This window comes from Beta vulgaris, chromosome 2, assembly GCF_026745355.1.
Source record: "Beta vulgaris subsp. vulgaris cultivar EL10 chromosome 2, EL10.2, whole genome shotgun sequence".
Classification (NCBI taxonomy): Eukaryota; Viridiplantae; Streptophyta; class Magnoliopsida; order Caryophyllales; family Amaranthaceae; genus Beta; species Beta vulgaris.
This window is the reverse complement of record NC_079203.1, coordinates 51,180,732-51,196,164: the sequence shown is the minus strand read 5'-3', so window position 1 is coordinate 51,196,164 and position 15,433 is coordinate 51,180,732. Positions and strand designations below refer to the sequence as shown.

General features: G+C 33.9%; 2 protein-coding genes across 4 annotated transcripts; one reads left to right on the top strand and one right to left on the bottom strand.

Annotated features, from left to right (window-relative positions):
* The first annotated feature begins 1,320 nt into the window (after nt 1-1,320).
* Nucleotides 1,321-5,252, top strand: LOC104907063 (rhamnogalacturonan I rhamnosyltransferase 1). The gene is made up of 9 exons (XM_048639437.2): nt 1,321-1,462; nt 1,812-2,294; nt 2,810-2,877; nt 2,985-3,073; nt 3,160-3,328; nt 3,447-3,736; nt 3,844-4,048; nt 4,134-4,291; nt 4,624-5,252. Exons 2-9 carry the CDS (start codon nt 1,895-1,897, stop codon nt 4,874-4,876), a joined length of 1,632 nt encoding a protein of 543 aa, XP_048495394.1. The 5' UTR covers nt 1,321-1,462; nt 1,812-1,894; the 3' UTR covers nt 4,877-5,252.
* A 1,717-nt stretch (nt 5,253-6,969) lies between these two features.
* LOC104907072 (transcription factor BIM2) lies at nt 6,970-15,433 on the bottom strand. 3 transcript variants are annotated; one of them, XM_010695941.4, is made up of 7 exons: nt 15,135-15,428; nt 14,942-15,032; nt 12,639-12,708; nt 12,447-12,548; nt 9,119-9,474; nt 8,029-8,134; nt 6,970-7,490 (listed from the first exon to the last, which is right to left on the bottom strand). In XM_010695941.4, exons 1-7 carry the CDS (start codon nt 15,223-15,225, stop codon nt 7,383-7,385), a joined length of 924 nt encoding a protein of 307 aa, XP_010694243.1. In that variant the 5' UTR covers nt 15,226-15,428; the 3' UTR covers nt 6,970-7,382. The 3 variants fall into 3 exon arrangements, with proteins under 3 accessions (XP_010694243.1, XP_010694251.1, XP_048495395.1); XM_010695949.4 differs by having other exon boundaries at nt 14,942-15,029; nt 15,135-15,426; XM_048639438.2 differs by lacking the exons at nt 6,970-7,490; nt 8,029-8,134 and adding an exon at nt 8,149-8,754 and having other exon boundaries at nt 15,135-15,433.

The window sequence follows — 15,433 nt, the reverse complement described above, 5'->3', positions numbered from 1 at the left end:
AAACAGGGAAAATAATATTGAGATAAGATACCATATATGATATATCTCAACTTTTTACTTATCTTGAATTTCGAAATTACGATAGCATACAATCTTCCTAATTATACTCCCTCCTAAAACACTTATAAGAGTTACCAACTAACCATAACTTTCTGTTTCTCTTAAATTGACACCGACGCCTCTTCCTCCCTTAACATATATTCTCTTTCTTCTTCCAATTTTTTTCTTAGTTTCTCTACTCCTTAAAACTTAAAACTATAAATTCTCACATAATTTCTTTGTTTACATTTGTTTTACGGTGGTAATATGGTGTTTTAAGGTTAAGTAGATTTGGAGGAGTTCTAAAATTTCAGCCAACATTATTTCCAAGGTTTGCTTATATTTTTGCATTTAATCTTTGATTATTCTTAAGAAAGTTTGCATTAGTGTGGAATTTTTAGCATTCTACTTGACTATTTTGAGAACTTCTTTTTACTCGAATTTATCACTATCGAGGCAAATTCATAGTAGTACTACTATTTTTTTTTGTAGAATTGATTAGTGCTAAACTATAGAAAAATCCCTAATGAGTCAAATTAATTTCTACAAGTTATATTTACATGGTTTATAAGTCAATTCTATAACTGAGATGGTAACCAAAAACTAGGATTATATGCCGTCTGTATATATTTACTTATATGCTCACTATAAACAAGATATATACCGTTCATGAGTTAATAGTATGGTAAGACACCACCTACTTTTATATTAAAATTACGTAATAATAATTCTTATATTAAAAACAAATTTATCCCAATGCAACTATTTTGATTTCATTTAGCGACTAGTTTAATCTATTTGATAATTAGGTCTAATTTTATATTCTCTTTTAATAATTTGTGAAAATTCATTTGAGAAAAACAACATTAGCCTCTTAAGATAGATGTTCATAATCCTAACTAATGTAAAAGTATAACTAAAAAAATATAATTCTAATATATTTCCTATTCTATCATATATTACCCTTTTTTTTTTACTATTAATTCGTTTATGTACATACGGACTTCTTTTCATTAAGTGAGATATTCGCATGTTCGTTTTACCATATTATATCCAAAATAATAAAAGAATATTCTTATTTAAAATAAGTTAAACATCTTACCTTCAAATAAGTTAAGATAAAATAAGTACGATAAATTTAAATAAATTAAGATAATTCCAAATAAGATAAGTATTTGAGGGAATAAAATTGGAGAAAACGCACCAATTTTACCATCTTCTGTTAGGATTACAAATTGATCTCCTAATAGTATAAGGATAAAAATTCTAATATAACACCGACGCTATCTCTCATAGTTTCATACATAAATACTCTTCCTCCACTTTTTTTTGTCTTCAGTTTATTTTCTTCTCAGCTTCTAAAGTTTCTCATATGATTATTAGAAAATTCTTGCTCTAAATTTCAGCCTGCATTATTCCTAAGGTTTGCTTAAATTTTTTTTTTTTTGCAATTATTCTTCCATTCTTTTAGAAAAAAAAGTTTGATTTGTTGTGAAATTATAAGTATTTTCTTTGACTATTTGAGAACTTTTTTCCACTCAGATTTACCATTATCGAGGCCAATTTATACTAGTATTTTATTTTTAGAATTTCAAGGCAAAAACTTCATTAATTATTTGTTCTGAAATCATCACAGATTAACTTACTCTTCTTAAAATTTTATATTCATCTCCCATTGTTTTATTTGCTTCAATTTCCTGGGTATTTCCTCATAATTGCTTGCTGATTTTTTTAATTTGATTCTAAAACAATTTATACTCTTTATGTTTCAGAAAATTTGCTTCAAATTATCATAAGGGTTGAGCGGGAAATTGAAAGCTTGAAACTTTTCATTATTTTTGGCAGAAAATAAATCATGGGTATTGCTGAAAAAAAGCAGAAAACCCAAGAATTTTGCATAATGTGTAAAGTTGAAGATGGTGAAGTAATTAGAGAAAGAAAAGGTGTTAATTGTGGAGGTGAAAAAGAATGGAAGATGGATATTAAGTTGGAAAATTTACTGGGTGATGCACAAAAAGTTGATAGATTAAGATTATCAATGGCAAATCGATCTAGAAGATTCAAACAATGGATGATTAGAGGATTAACTTTGATAATTTTATGGGTTTGTTTGCTTCAATTAACTGCAATGGTTGAACTTTGGAGACCTACTGTGATGAAGAGTTGGCCTAATTGTTTCAATAGTACTGCTGTTGATACTCCTTTGAATGTTAAGGAGATTGTTGCCCCACTCAAGATTTCTCGTCCTCCTAAAAGTAAGTCTTTTTTTTTGCCATCTTTTTGTAATTTTCATGAACACCAAAAAAAAAAGTTTTGATGTGAAAAAAAAAGTTTTGATTTTTGATTTTTTTTTGGGTTGAAGGATTAATTTAGTATGATTTTCAATATGGTTGTTATGTGAATCTTTTGTTGTTATTTTTGTTTGATTTCAATTTGATTGTTGTGTATGTGTATGTGTATGTGTATGTGTATGTATATGTACATCTTTTGTTGTTTGTTTCTTTGGTTAATTGCAGTTATGTAAAATGTATACTTATGGAAGTTTTTTTGAGTCTGGTTTTTATTTCCATTTGTATGTTTACCATTATTGGAGATATATTGACTAAGAGCTTTAGAATTGAATTATGAAGAATGATGTTTAATTTTGTGCAGTTATGGTGGTTTTGTTTGTTTGGTCATGTGATTTATTCAGTGTTTGGTATTTGGCAGTTAGCTTATTAGAGAACAAGTTTAATTAGGCTGACTAATTTGAATGCCTTTTTTTTTCCAGGGGTTTATAAAAACAATGGTTACCTTATGGTGTCTTGTAATGGTGGACTTAATCAAATGCGAGCCGCGGTAAATTGATTATTATTAGTATTAATTTTGACTCAAATCATGCTTAATTCTTATGTTTACTTCATGATTTTGTGCTTTGGATTTACTTTGTAGTTCAATCTTTGCAGATATGTGATATGGTTGCCATTGCCAGATATTTGAATGTCACTCTAATTGTTCCAGAATTGGATAAAAGATCATTTTGGAAGGATCCTAGGTATTAATTACTCATGATAGCTCTTTTTTTGTAGACAGAACTATAAGAATATGTATAAATTTTCTTGTGCTTTTCTTCTCTTTCAGTGATTTCCAAGACATTTTTGATGTTGACCATTTCATCAATTCATTGAGAGATGAAGTTCGGATTTTGAAAGAGTTACCTCCAAGTACGAAGAAACGATTTGAAGAAAAACCGCAAGCTTTCTCGTTGGCTCCCGTTAGCTGGTCTGACCTTTCCTATTATCATAACCAGGTTAGCTTAATCCAACCATTTACCTACATTACACAAAACTTTGATGTGAATTGAGTCATAATAATTTCATTAATGGTGTCACTATGTAACTAAATCAAATTCTTTTGTGTCAAAACAGATTCTTCCACTGTTTTTGAGACATAAACTCGTACATATGAACAAAACTGATGCTCGGCTTGCAAATAATGGGTTGCCACTCGATATTCAAAGGCTACGGTGTAAGGTGAATTATCAAGCATTGAAATTCACTCCTCAAATTGAAGAATTAGGACAAAGAGTTGTTAGCATTCTAAGGGAAAAAGGCGACTTTCTGGTGCTTCATCTGCGATATGAAATGGATATGTTAGCTTTCTCAGGGTGCACTCAAGGTTGCACTGAAACTGAGGCGAAAAATCTGACGGATATGAGGTGAAAACTACAGTTAATTAAGTTAAATAAACTTGTGATTAAATATCTAACAGAGTCAAATTAGTCCTGACATGATGGTATTTTGCTTAATTGTATATAATTAACAGGTATTCCTACCCTTGGTGGAAGGAAAAGGTCATAGACTCGGATGCTAAACGACGAGATGGACTCTGCCCATTGACCCCTGAGGAAACTGCCTTAACACTAAGTGCACTCGGAATTGATCCAAATATCCAAATTTATATTGCTTCAGGGGAAATATACGGAGGGAAAAGGAGAATGGCTAGCTTAGCCTCGTCTTTCCCAAATTTGGTGAGTATGAATTTCGACATGAGTTGAATTGTCATTTTGCTTACTAAGGAGGGACAGGAAAGTGATGACAGTTTCTATGGAACAGGTAAGAAAGGAGACCCTACTTGAACCTTCAGACTTGAAATACTTTCAGAATCACTCGTCTCAGATGGCCGCCTTAGACTATTTAGTCTCATTGGAAAGTGATATATTTGTTCCTACATATGATGGCAATATGGCTAGAGTTGTCGAGGGCCATCGCAGGTAATGTACCATGCTTCATATATGCGATCTTTGAACCACTTGATTTCTTTTTGTACTTGCTTCAGAAATGTGTTTGACTTGTATCTATAATTTGCCTAAACAAAGAAATAATGTTGATTTATACAAATGCCAAACAAATTGGAAAAAAGGCAGCATTGCCCAAAAGAATAGGATGGACCATTTTAAAGGAGGTGACCATGTTCTACTTAAAAGGACCATCAATCCAATCCATCATATGACTAACTGTAAACTGACTTCCTATTGAACATTATTGAATTGTAATCCTAAAATTTAATTACTCATCTTGTTTTCACTATTAACTTGTACAACAGATTCATGAACTTCAAGAAGACAATTTCTCTGGATAGGAAGCTCCTGGTTCACTTAATTGATGAATACAACGACGGATCATTGGAGTGGGATGAGTTCTCAGCTGCCGTGAAGGCAGCTCATGCGAATCGTATGGGAACCCCCCATACCCGAACTGTGATTCCCAATAAACCCAAAGAAGAGGACTATTTCCATACGAATCCATATGAATGCCTGGAACAACAACAACCTGATGAAGCATTGCAAGTCGCGTGAATACTATAGTCTCTCTCCCTCTTTCTCTCCCCTACATGCTGATGGAATGTTCCTTATACACATTCAGATGCAACTTTTGTACAGTTTGCATCACGCCCACACACATACACACACGCCGGTGCCCTCTCCCTCTCCCTCTCCCTCACACACACAGGAGGTATAACCAAATACAAAAGGGCTGATTTCAAGCCATAAGATCATTTATATGCCTTTCTTAGGCTTTTTTTTGGGCACTTTTTGAACATAAATTTTATCTTTTGTTATATACCTAGCTAATAAGTTTATTACATGTATAGTGAAAGCTAGCTTTCCTTTTTTTTTTCATAGCATATACAGGTTATTCAAAAATTTTGGAATTATTATTTTATTTAATTTTGTTCTCTGGTGTCTTTTGAGCTTTTAAACATCATTTTCAATTCTTTTGTTATCACTTTACCACTACAGCCAATTATTTCCTTGGATTTTATATGTTCACTTTTATACTTAAACTGCTCATGCTCAATTGCATCATATTGTGGTCCATTGAACTTGCGTAGTTGCGTATATAATTTAAAATTGAATGTGAATGCAAGGCTTGCACAATTAAAAAATAAATGGACTTCATATTATCATGTCTTTTATAATATGATCATCTCAACTTCAACGACGACACAGACTGTCTCCAACTCTTGTACCAATACAATTTGAGAAATTCTATGCTTGTTATATGTACCTTCAAGTCTTTGACCTATACTTCTACACCATTATTGAAGCATTAGCACTATTAACTATTTCTTCCGTCCATATTAACCTATTAAAAAAGAACATCGGAAAATAAACCACAACATACCCCAATTTGAGGCGTTACTAAAATAGAACGAGTGCCGAGTGCCGAGTGGTACATTCATATCATCAACCAACCCTGGAAGCTACATTATGCAAAAAAACCTCTTTTCTACGAAAAAGGATTACATGCAACGCAAAACAAGATCGTTGGCTAATTGCTTATAAATCTAACAATAAGCGTGCCTTAAAAGAGAAAAGGTAGCATTCCAGGAGACATAATCAAAGTTGATAACATGTTGAAAAACACATGAATAAACCACCCTTTCCTACTTTTTAGCATTTCACGAATAAATTTTACAGCTAGCAGATACGGCCACTTGGCAGACGAACACAGGTCCAATATACTTTAATTAGATCATATAATATTAATAAAATAATTAAGAACCATCCACACGTATCTCTTTCAATGGTTGTTAAGAGGGGGTGACTTTGATGGCGATGTTAATGCCAACATATAGTGGTGGGATATTCGCCCTCAATTAAATAACACTATAGTTTTCTATACATACATTTATATAAACACCCATGATTATAGGCAACAACAGTACAAATCAGCATATGAAGCTTTAATTATTGTACATTTACCTGTATAATTTAACAGCTACAGAATCCCATACAATCTCAGTCTTATTGACTAGTAATTTATGAGTTCTGACCCCCTGGAGGAGAGAGAGAGAAGACAAAAAATAAGAATAAGGCAGAATCTATCATAATTAAGTATTAATCAAGTTATGGGTAACTGATCCCAGAGAAGCTTGATCCAATAAATATCATCATGGTAAATTCTCAGATCCAAGGAAACGAAAACATTTACCGAGAGGAGTAGATACTAGATAGATATGAATGCAGATCTTCATAAACAGGTCATTCATATCAGATTTCATCAATTAAGAATATATTCGGATCGGCCGATCTCTAGTCAGTCCAATTGAAAAAAGAACATTTGATTAAACAGATATTAGTACACAAAAAATATTAGAAGTAGAGTAAAACAAGAAAAGATTACCTTATCCATAATAATGGGTAGCTGATTTCTCTTCATGTATTATGCTGAAGGTTTAATTTTCACTTAGAATCAAGGTACCTAGATTTATGTAACATACATTCAAGTCTATTTCAATTTTAGAGAGTAGTTCAGCAATATTGCTGCCCCTTGCCCTCTTTCTCTGCCTTTTTTAGTACGAGAAAGGGGCGGGGGCAGAAAATAAAGCAACCGGAATCAAATATTCTAAGATTGACATCAAGAAGATGTTAAACAAAACTAAAGCTTGAAGTGAAGGTAGCAGCTGAAAAACCAGCCATAATACCATTAGAAAATCCATCATCTAAACATAATGGCACTTTGTACCCATATTACATCGAACACCTAGCATTTTAAAAAAAAATCAAAGCCGAAAAATCATGTTTATAAGCATTGTGGGAATGCGAAAGATTTACAAGCCAAAAATACTAATAATTAGCATCGTTTTAGAACCCATACCACAAAAGAACATGTACAATGAGATCTACAATCAGGTGGTTGGGATCAATGTGGTTAAAATAGACTCAAAATCTCTTCTCTAAACTCGATTTGGTTCTTTGCCCTTGGCCAAAAAAGGGCAAATGAACACTAAAAAGAAGAGCCGGATCTCCAAACATAATCACACAGTAGAAAAGAACCTAAATGACTATTGAAATATAACTAGCTTTCTCCAATCCTGAATCTCTTGGCAGCTTGATAAGGCTCCTTCGCACTTACCTCCAGAGTGTGTGGCATGGGATGATTGTTTGAAGATCGATTATCAACATCCTGAAAGAGCAATGAAAATCTTAAATACAACAAAAAGCTATTCCAGTTCTGAATAACGGTTTGAACATGCAGCAATTCTTGGACAATAAATTGTCCTACCACTTAAAAAGGCAAAAAAAATGGAAGATTTTGGGACAAGAACTTTGGAAAGGAAGGGGTTAGCTCAAGGCTAGGTTAATTAGTTCGGTTCACATTATTAGTCCACATGTGGTTCAGGTTGGGTTATGATCATATTCTTATATAGGTCTACCATCAATCATATATTAGTCATTGAATTTCAGGTTGGTCTACTTTGAAACAGGATAATTTAGGTTCAGGTCAATTTTAGGCTACCTTCTTTAAGTACAATACAGACAGGTTCCAAAAATTAAATAATCGTACACATAAGTTTTATCAGGTCATGAATAAGAACGCATATCAACTGTCACTAAATCCTGGTAGATATCAGTCAGTGGAAAACTGGTAATAAGTCAGCTTCGAGTTTCAAACAGTAGTTAGTGAGTGACAAATAAAAAAAAGAAAAGACCTTAGGACCTACCTCTAGAGTTGGTTCTCCCTTGCCAACATCAAGTTGAACTGAAATGTCGGCCTGTGACAGGTCCACCCCAGATGTTTGTAAAGCCTGGGTAAGTTTCTTAAGTAGCCTGTCCAGCATCAAAAGTAGGAAATAATTCAATGTTAAGTATCTTCATAGTTTATTTTCCTTCCTTTAAAGGGATAGGGTATAAGGAGTCTTTCCATCATTACCATATCACGAGGACCAGACAAAATTTAACAAGCACTGAACACAAGATCTAAGTACAACTGATAATGAAATCACGTAGAGAGTTAAATGACAATTGGCACAGCTGCACTCACTACCAAATGAGTAAAGACCAAGTTATCCAAAGTAGGCACATAAAGATGAACCTATGGACCTTAAGATCAAATTAACATACACAGTCCAATCAGAAGCTGGGAAGCCAAATGGACGTGGTCAAAACACTTCTACCACAAACACCTACCATGTCAAGCCAATCACTGCAAATTAAGTAAAACATAGCACTAGCCTAGACCAAGCAGGCAAGCATAACTATAATCACTGAGCCGGGATCACTAACTAATACTAATCTAATAGAAAATACTAATATAATAGAAAAGAATTGTCTTTTCTGTATACTTTCCCAGGTTCTCTTGCTACCGCGAGCTTTACGCAATCGATCGGAACAAAAGGCAGAAGTCACCAACAGGACAACCCTATGTCCCCAGGTTGCTTTTCCACTGGCTACATAATCAATGTACAGCATATCATGGTAGAGTTGCACAAAGACTGACAAAAAGATACGCAGTAAAACTAAGGTAGACAGACTAGAGATGAACAAGGGAAACGAACAATCACTTAACTTTGCTCCTAAAGCACACAACCTCCCGGTCTTAACCCACTGCCCAAGAAAAAAGAAGGCGCCAGGGAGGGGGGGGGGGACATATCAATAACTACTTAACAAGAACTGATTTAAGAGCAGCTACAGACTTGTCTACACAAACATAAATTAAAAGGATATGGCAAAAATACCAAACTATTATAAAAAGAAAGGTGGACAAACAAATTTATAACTAGAGCGAAAATGAAACAGATTGCATAGATATACCCTTGAGAATACACATCAGAAACACTACTTGAGCCCCTTTCATATGTCCTGTCTTCAGTTCCTAGCACAGCACCCTCAGCAGAAGATGATCCATGGGGATGGGAAGCAGGGTTCTCAATAGGCAGGATACCTCTACTAGGAGGATGAATACATGGTTGCAATGGAACGTTGAAGGGAGCAATGGGGTTCACCGACCCAACAGGGTGATCTCTGTAGGCTAATTCCGCACTGAAGTCTGATTCCACTGAGCCTTGCATGGTTGTCATGGATTGAACTGCAGTATTCTCTTCCAGAAATCCATTTTTCAAGGCTTGAGAATGATTGGCAAAGTTGTCTACTGGCCCATGATTCGCTCTCTGTTAAAACAAGGTTTGTGGAATACTAAATCGGTTTAATGAATATCTTCATTGAGCTAACAGAAAAGTTAAATATAATCTAGGCCAAATAAAGCAGTAACGTTTTTTACTTTCACACTTTTCACGAGAAACTTTGATCATTAATATACTTGATTATTGATTAGTAACAATACAAAAAGGTAATAATTTGAGCACATAAATATAAATGAATATTGTACCATCTTACAACTGATGATTGCATTTACAAACTTCCTCCAATTTCCTTGCAAAATTTTGACTTTTGCACCACTCATGCACTTACTTTGATCGGAAATGCGTAAATAATATACAATACAAATTTTAGCATATGAATTGTTATTGGATTTATCTCAATATATAATCTACAAGATTTCAACTTTTTATAATTTCCACAAATACTTCGTTTTTTTACTTGCAACGTTGTGACTTTTTACCCTTTCCTATACACAACTTTGACCATTAATATCTCTAATAGTCCATTTGTGAAAGTAAAAAAAGTTAAAATCTTGTAAATATACATTAAGATGAATCCAACAACATATCACATGCTAAAGTTTGTATTATATATTAGTCACAATTTGTGGTCAAAGTAGCACATAAATAGTGGAAAAATCAAAATGTTGCATGTCAAAAATAATGAGAAAGTTGTATATCGACAAGCTTTGCAAGTTAAAAACAGATGGAGTATTTAGCAAAAAAAAGCTAGTATACCAAACAGTGAATAGTCAAAATGATGTGCCAAAATGGATCTCAAGGGAATCCGAAGATAACTAAAACGCTAGAGAGAACACACTTCAATTTCTTTCGAATTTTGAACGGCCTCAACATGACAATAGGCATATGGCCTTTACCGGAGGCAACCAGAGTAAAATAATTGTAACCTAAAGTCGCATGCAAGAGCATCTTGTCTCAAAATAGATTTAAGTAGTTTCATTCAATCCAAGTGTCCATGTTGCTTTGGGTTCTAGTGGCTCTAGTATGCGGATGTGTCCAGCATGTGGTTGGTTTTGACCAGTTCGATATAATTCTCGATGATTTGAGTGAGCCATACTTAGTTTGGAGGTTTCGGATACACTTATGAGAAGACTAAAGGCATAAGGAAGCTTAAAAGAGGCCATTTGAGCAATGGTTGTAAGCAAGAAAATTTTGTTATATGCCACATGATTATTATTTGACCCATTAAAATCAAATGTTGACTTTTATTAATAAATGGTCATCAAAATTAATTAACTTGGGCTTGTTATTAAAATTAGCCTATTTTAATTAAATCATTTATTATTGTGTCAATGTGCCATCAAATGAAAGTAAGGCCCAAGTGGCGGCATACTTGAATTCTTGAAAATCCTAGGTTCAGGAAAGCTCTATAAATAGAGCTCTCCACTTCATTTTCCAAGGAGGGAGAGAAGAAATCAGACTCCAGATCCACCAAAGAGAAAATCAGAAGACAAAAAAAAGGAAGAAGTACTCTAGAGTCTTGAAATACTCTCTAGACCTGCCCATCCAAATCAAATCTCAAATCTAGAAGAAGAACAACAAGCATATTCAAAAGAGACGCGTTGTCCATTCTAGACGACCAAACTTGAAGGAGATCAAGCGCGAAGGCCCTCACTCAAGCAAGTCAGGTCGTGTTACGAGATTGTCAAATTCAAGCTCGTGATTTACAAAATATTTTTTGGAGATCGAATAGAGGATCAAATATATTAGAGATTGTAACCCAAATACAAAGTTCAATAAATTATTATTTTGTTCACATATTTTTGACTCTCTATTTTGCAGATTTAAAATTTGTGTATAGAGGCCAACCATTAAAAAGGATATGTATACTTATCCTTTGAAGGTCAAAACACTCGATATTAGAATCGATTGCAGTTCAGTGCATGCCTGCATGGCCTAAGTAAATGATATAATGAAAAGCCATCAATGGGTACATAACTTTTCTTATTGCTTCCATTTTGGTTTCCAGTCAATCTAACCTTTCGTAATCTAAATAAGTTTCCATCACTAAAAAAATACTTTAAATCAGTTGAAATCAACTGTGAATCAACAAATCAGAATCAACATCTGATAAAAAAGAGTAAGTAAATGAATCAACAAAGATCAGTTACAATTAGTGGAAAGCTAATTAATCAGCAAAAAATAGTTTAATCAAAAAAGAATATTTCAGTGCAGTAAGATCAGTTGAAAAGACCACGGTATAAGTTTCAAAAAGAATATTTCAGTGCAGAAAAATCAGCTGGAGTCCACTGGTTACAGTGTTACCAAAAGATACTTTCATGTTTTTTCCAATGACTTTGTGGGCTATAAAGCAAGAAACGCTAGACATTCACTACATTACCATGAATCCATGCAAGCCTCTTAATTTTAAACTATCTATGATAACAAAAAATGAGCTATACTAATGCACTTACAAAGACTCAAGTATATAGACAGGCAGAAAAGAGGGAGGGAGAATGAGGGATCTAGTTTCCTTCAATTTGATATGGAATGGAAAGAGGCAAGGAAAGAAAATAGGATGGATCTATTTTACTTCCCTGTTTAATAATTTAAAACCTAACACAATTGGAGAGACTTGGAAAGAGTAAGCTTCCTTCCCCCTCCTGCCATAATATGGCTAACCAGACACAATATAAGAATGTCTGAGCCTTCAAGGATCCACAAAAATTATCTATGAGTTAAGATTTTGACTCATGAGTAAAGTAAGGGGTTCGGCTTCAGTTTGAAAGCTTGATATTTATCATCCATTTACTATTTCATATATTGTGAATTTAGATAACTAATCACAAAATGTTAAAGATCAACAGAAACCACTCCTGATGCTAAATAAAATTGAAAAATAGTGAATATTCAAGAGCTTGTAACTAAAGCCTAAGAAAAAAAATTTAAGCATTCTCAAACATATCAAAAGCAGGCTGGATCTAAAAAGAAGAGTAAGTATAGGTGCAAACACTTCTTACCCATGGTATTAATTTAGTGGCCTCTTGAGACCATACTTGTTGCTGATATGACCCTTCATACACTTGTAACTTCTCTTGTAGAAATTGGACGTACTCTATAACCTTCGAGATTTATGCAATATATACTTTGATTTCAGTGAAATTGTACTTCACGGAAGATAATAAACAAAAGGCAAAGCATGTATAATGTACCTCTAGCAACAGCGACGCCTTGTCCCTCTTCTGATCATTTGGAGGTATCAAATCTCTCAATATCTGGAACCTGCAAATGCACTTGATGTGTCAAATTTGAAACCAATAAATTCTGCTAAAAACTCCTATCATTTATTGTGGGGTAGCCAGGTAGGGTGGGGTTAGAGCAGGGTGCTTGTCAGCTTGAGGCTGAGAGAGAGACATGGAGACGATTCTAATTTCTAGGTCCAAGATGCAAAAAGGGTAAAAACTACTATTGGACAGTAATTTCTTCAATGCAACTCAATTATACATACTATTCAATAGCAATAAGAGGCCTATAATGTCGGTTCTTACTTGTTACATAACCATAAGACAAAAAGATACTTGGAATCCCTTGCTAGGAGGTCAATTGTAAAAAGGCGCATCAATTTCCTACATTTAAGTTGCAATAACAAGATCACCAAATTTTACCTCTCTCAACAATTCAAGTGAGATGCAATAATTACTGCTCCCTTGTTGAAGACAATAAAATAGCAATAATGTTACTTTGAAAGAACAAATAACTTAGAGGAGGTGAAGAAAAACTTGGCTCAATGAATCCCATCTAAGACACCACCCATTATGATAATTGTGAACATAGCTACACATTAGCATATGATGTCTACTCATTTCAATGATATGCAACCCCCTCCCCTAACCCCTCTCTTGTCCTTTCCTTGAAAGGTCCTTCCCACACCTCCAACATTTCTTAAAAACAAAAGTCAAAACACCATCCAAAACGCCTAAGGAAGTCCAGATATCCAAAACAACAAGCTTAACATAGTACTTTATTGTTTACAAAAAAGTAGTAGTTGTTGTTCTAAAAAATATAGTATTGTGGCACGTGTTTCTCTTTCCACCGCTCTACGTTGTACAGCCTACTTGGTATACAACCAAAAAGTTAAAGTATGGGTAATAGATTTGTGAATCATTTTTCATGGATGACCAATGTGAATGTCCATGATAATATATAAAACCAAATAATATTAGTGACGGGTTACATGTACTTGGTAGAAGAGTTGCATTACTACGGCATAACAAGTACAAATGATACACAACCTCATCACTATTACCTTTAGTTATAATCTTGTACAAATCAAGCTACTTAATTTTATTTTTTTTGACAACTTCTTTAATTCATGTTAGGTTCGCAAGCCCAACATTCCAACACAAGAGTAGGCTCAAGCTCACATGGTGTATCTTGAACCAGTTATAAGGAAGTTACAAAGTGATATGCCACAAAGCGGAGCTCGAAAACCACACGGCTATGTGGTGTAAGTCGAGAATATTAGACTTAGATGTGCCGTATAGTCCACAAAGTTCACCATGTTTCAGTGTACAATTTAGTTTGTAGTTTCGTTCTTCTAGTGCGTTTAAAATTTATAGATATTTTGTTTCCTAATTAATTTCAAATTATTTAAAAAGGATAGATTGTTAATTTCCAAGAGTTATTGAATTCTATATCTAAGCGTTTAGAAAGTATTTGTATCATAGAAGAGGTAGAATTTCTGTATATAATTTATGGCATGTGTTATTGTTTCATACACACAAACGAGTAACCACAAACACTCTTAGGAAGCTTGTTAAGCGTTCTTAAGAAAAAGGAGTTAAATAACACAATCTACAGAGATTGTGTGGGAATTGAGTGATTATTAATTAATTGTTAACTAATTAGTAAAAAGTTGCTTTTGCCCTTACTTGCTTAGAAAGGGAAATTCCACAAATCTACATATATTTTTTAGTTTGTCACTATTTCTTGTTTTTCGCATCTTAGAATTGTTTGAAACATACAATTTCCTTTTGCTCGCCCTCTTACAATTCTTAGTTATATTCCATCTCGTATCGAATACCAGGCCTCTGCTTCAACAATCCTTTAGCCTAAAACAGTTCATGTTTGCTTGCCACACGTTATATCGACAATCAACTCTAGTACTCTAGTTCTTAAAAACAACCCCCTAGCACACAGTAAATAAAATGAAACCATTCCGAAATCCTACCAAATGTTCAATCTACCTACAAACTCTAGCACAATTAGCATCAAAGACTTGAGAGAATTCATCATTTACCACAATTAGCCAAAACTTTCCACTAGCCTACATGTGAGATTAACAAATATACAAAACAGAATCAATCAACAATTAAGATACTCAACAACATACATTTAAGCAATACAACATCCATAACAAAATTCGCCAAAAATTAAGAAACTACATCCAATAATGCAATTGAATTAAGCTTAGATAATGAAATTCGTGAAAAATGTAAACCAAAAAACGAATTACCTCTCATTAATTTTACTTCTCCGACGCTGCTCAGTCTCAGAATGTTTAGACCTATAACTGTTAGGTTTCTGCTCCGCACTTTTCCCTTCTGCTTCAACAGAATTTCGGCAATTCAATTCATAAACGTTGAATTACAAGCATATAAAACCCTAATTTGTGAAAAATTGAAGAAATAGAGAGAGAAATTAGAAACCTCGGTGAGAAGAGGTGTCAGTACCAGCAGCTACATCTTCGGCGTCTTCGTCTTCTTCTTCTTGATGATGAGATTTTACAGTTCTCACCATTTTTAGAGAGAGAAAGAAGAAAAGAGGAAAGAGAAAGCTTGGAGGATTACAGTAATGGCGGATTAGACGAAAATGGTGCCCTAGAAAGTAGAAACTAGACGGAGAGGAGAGAGAAAGGCGGAACTGCTAAAGTGCGCGTAGGTGGTGAAGGAAAAACATTTCTTCAATTTTTGTTTTGTTTTTCGTTTTATTGAGTGGGAATATTTGT

What these genes read in the sequence shown, in the direction of transcription:
- LOC104907063 (XM_048639437.2), top strand. Translation starts at nt 1,895, where the DNA reads ATGGGTATTGCTGAAAAAAAGCAGAAAACCCAAGAATTTTGCATAATG. An exon ending in TTAATCAAATGCGAGCCGCG is followed by an intron (nt 2,878 to 2,984) that starts GTAAATTGATTA and finishes CAATCTTTGCAG; the next exon opens with ATATGTGATATGGTTGCCAT. An exon ending in CCTCGTCTTTCCCAAATTTG is followed by an intron (nt 4,049 to 4,133) that starts GTGAGTATGAAT and finishes TCTATGGAACAG; the next exon opens with GTAAGAAAGGAGACCCTACT.
- LOC104907072 (XM_010695941.4), bottom strand. Translation starts at nt 15,225, where the DNA reads ATGGTGAGAACTGTAAAATCTCATCATCAAGAAGAAGAAGACGAAGAC. An exon ending in AGAAGTAAAATTAATGAGAG is followed by an intron (nt 12,709 to 14,941) that starts GTAATTCGTTTT and finishes GTGCATTTGCAG; the next exon opens with GTTCCAGATATTGAGAGATT. An exon ending in AGGCGTCGCTGTTGCTAGAG is followed by an intron (nt 12,549 to 12,638) that starts GTACATTATACA and finishes TAAATCTCGAAG; the next exon opens with GTTATAGAGTACGTCCAATT.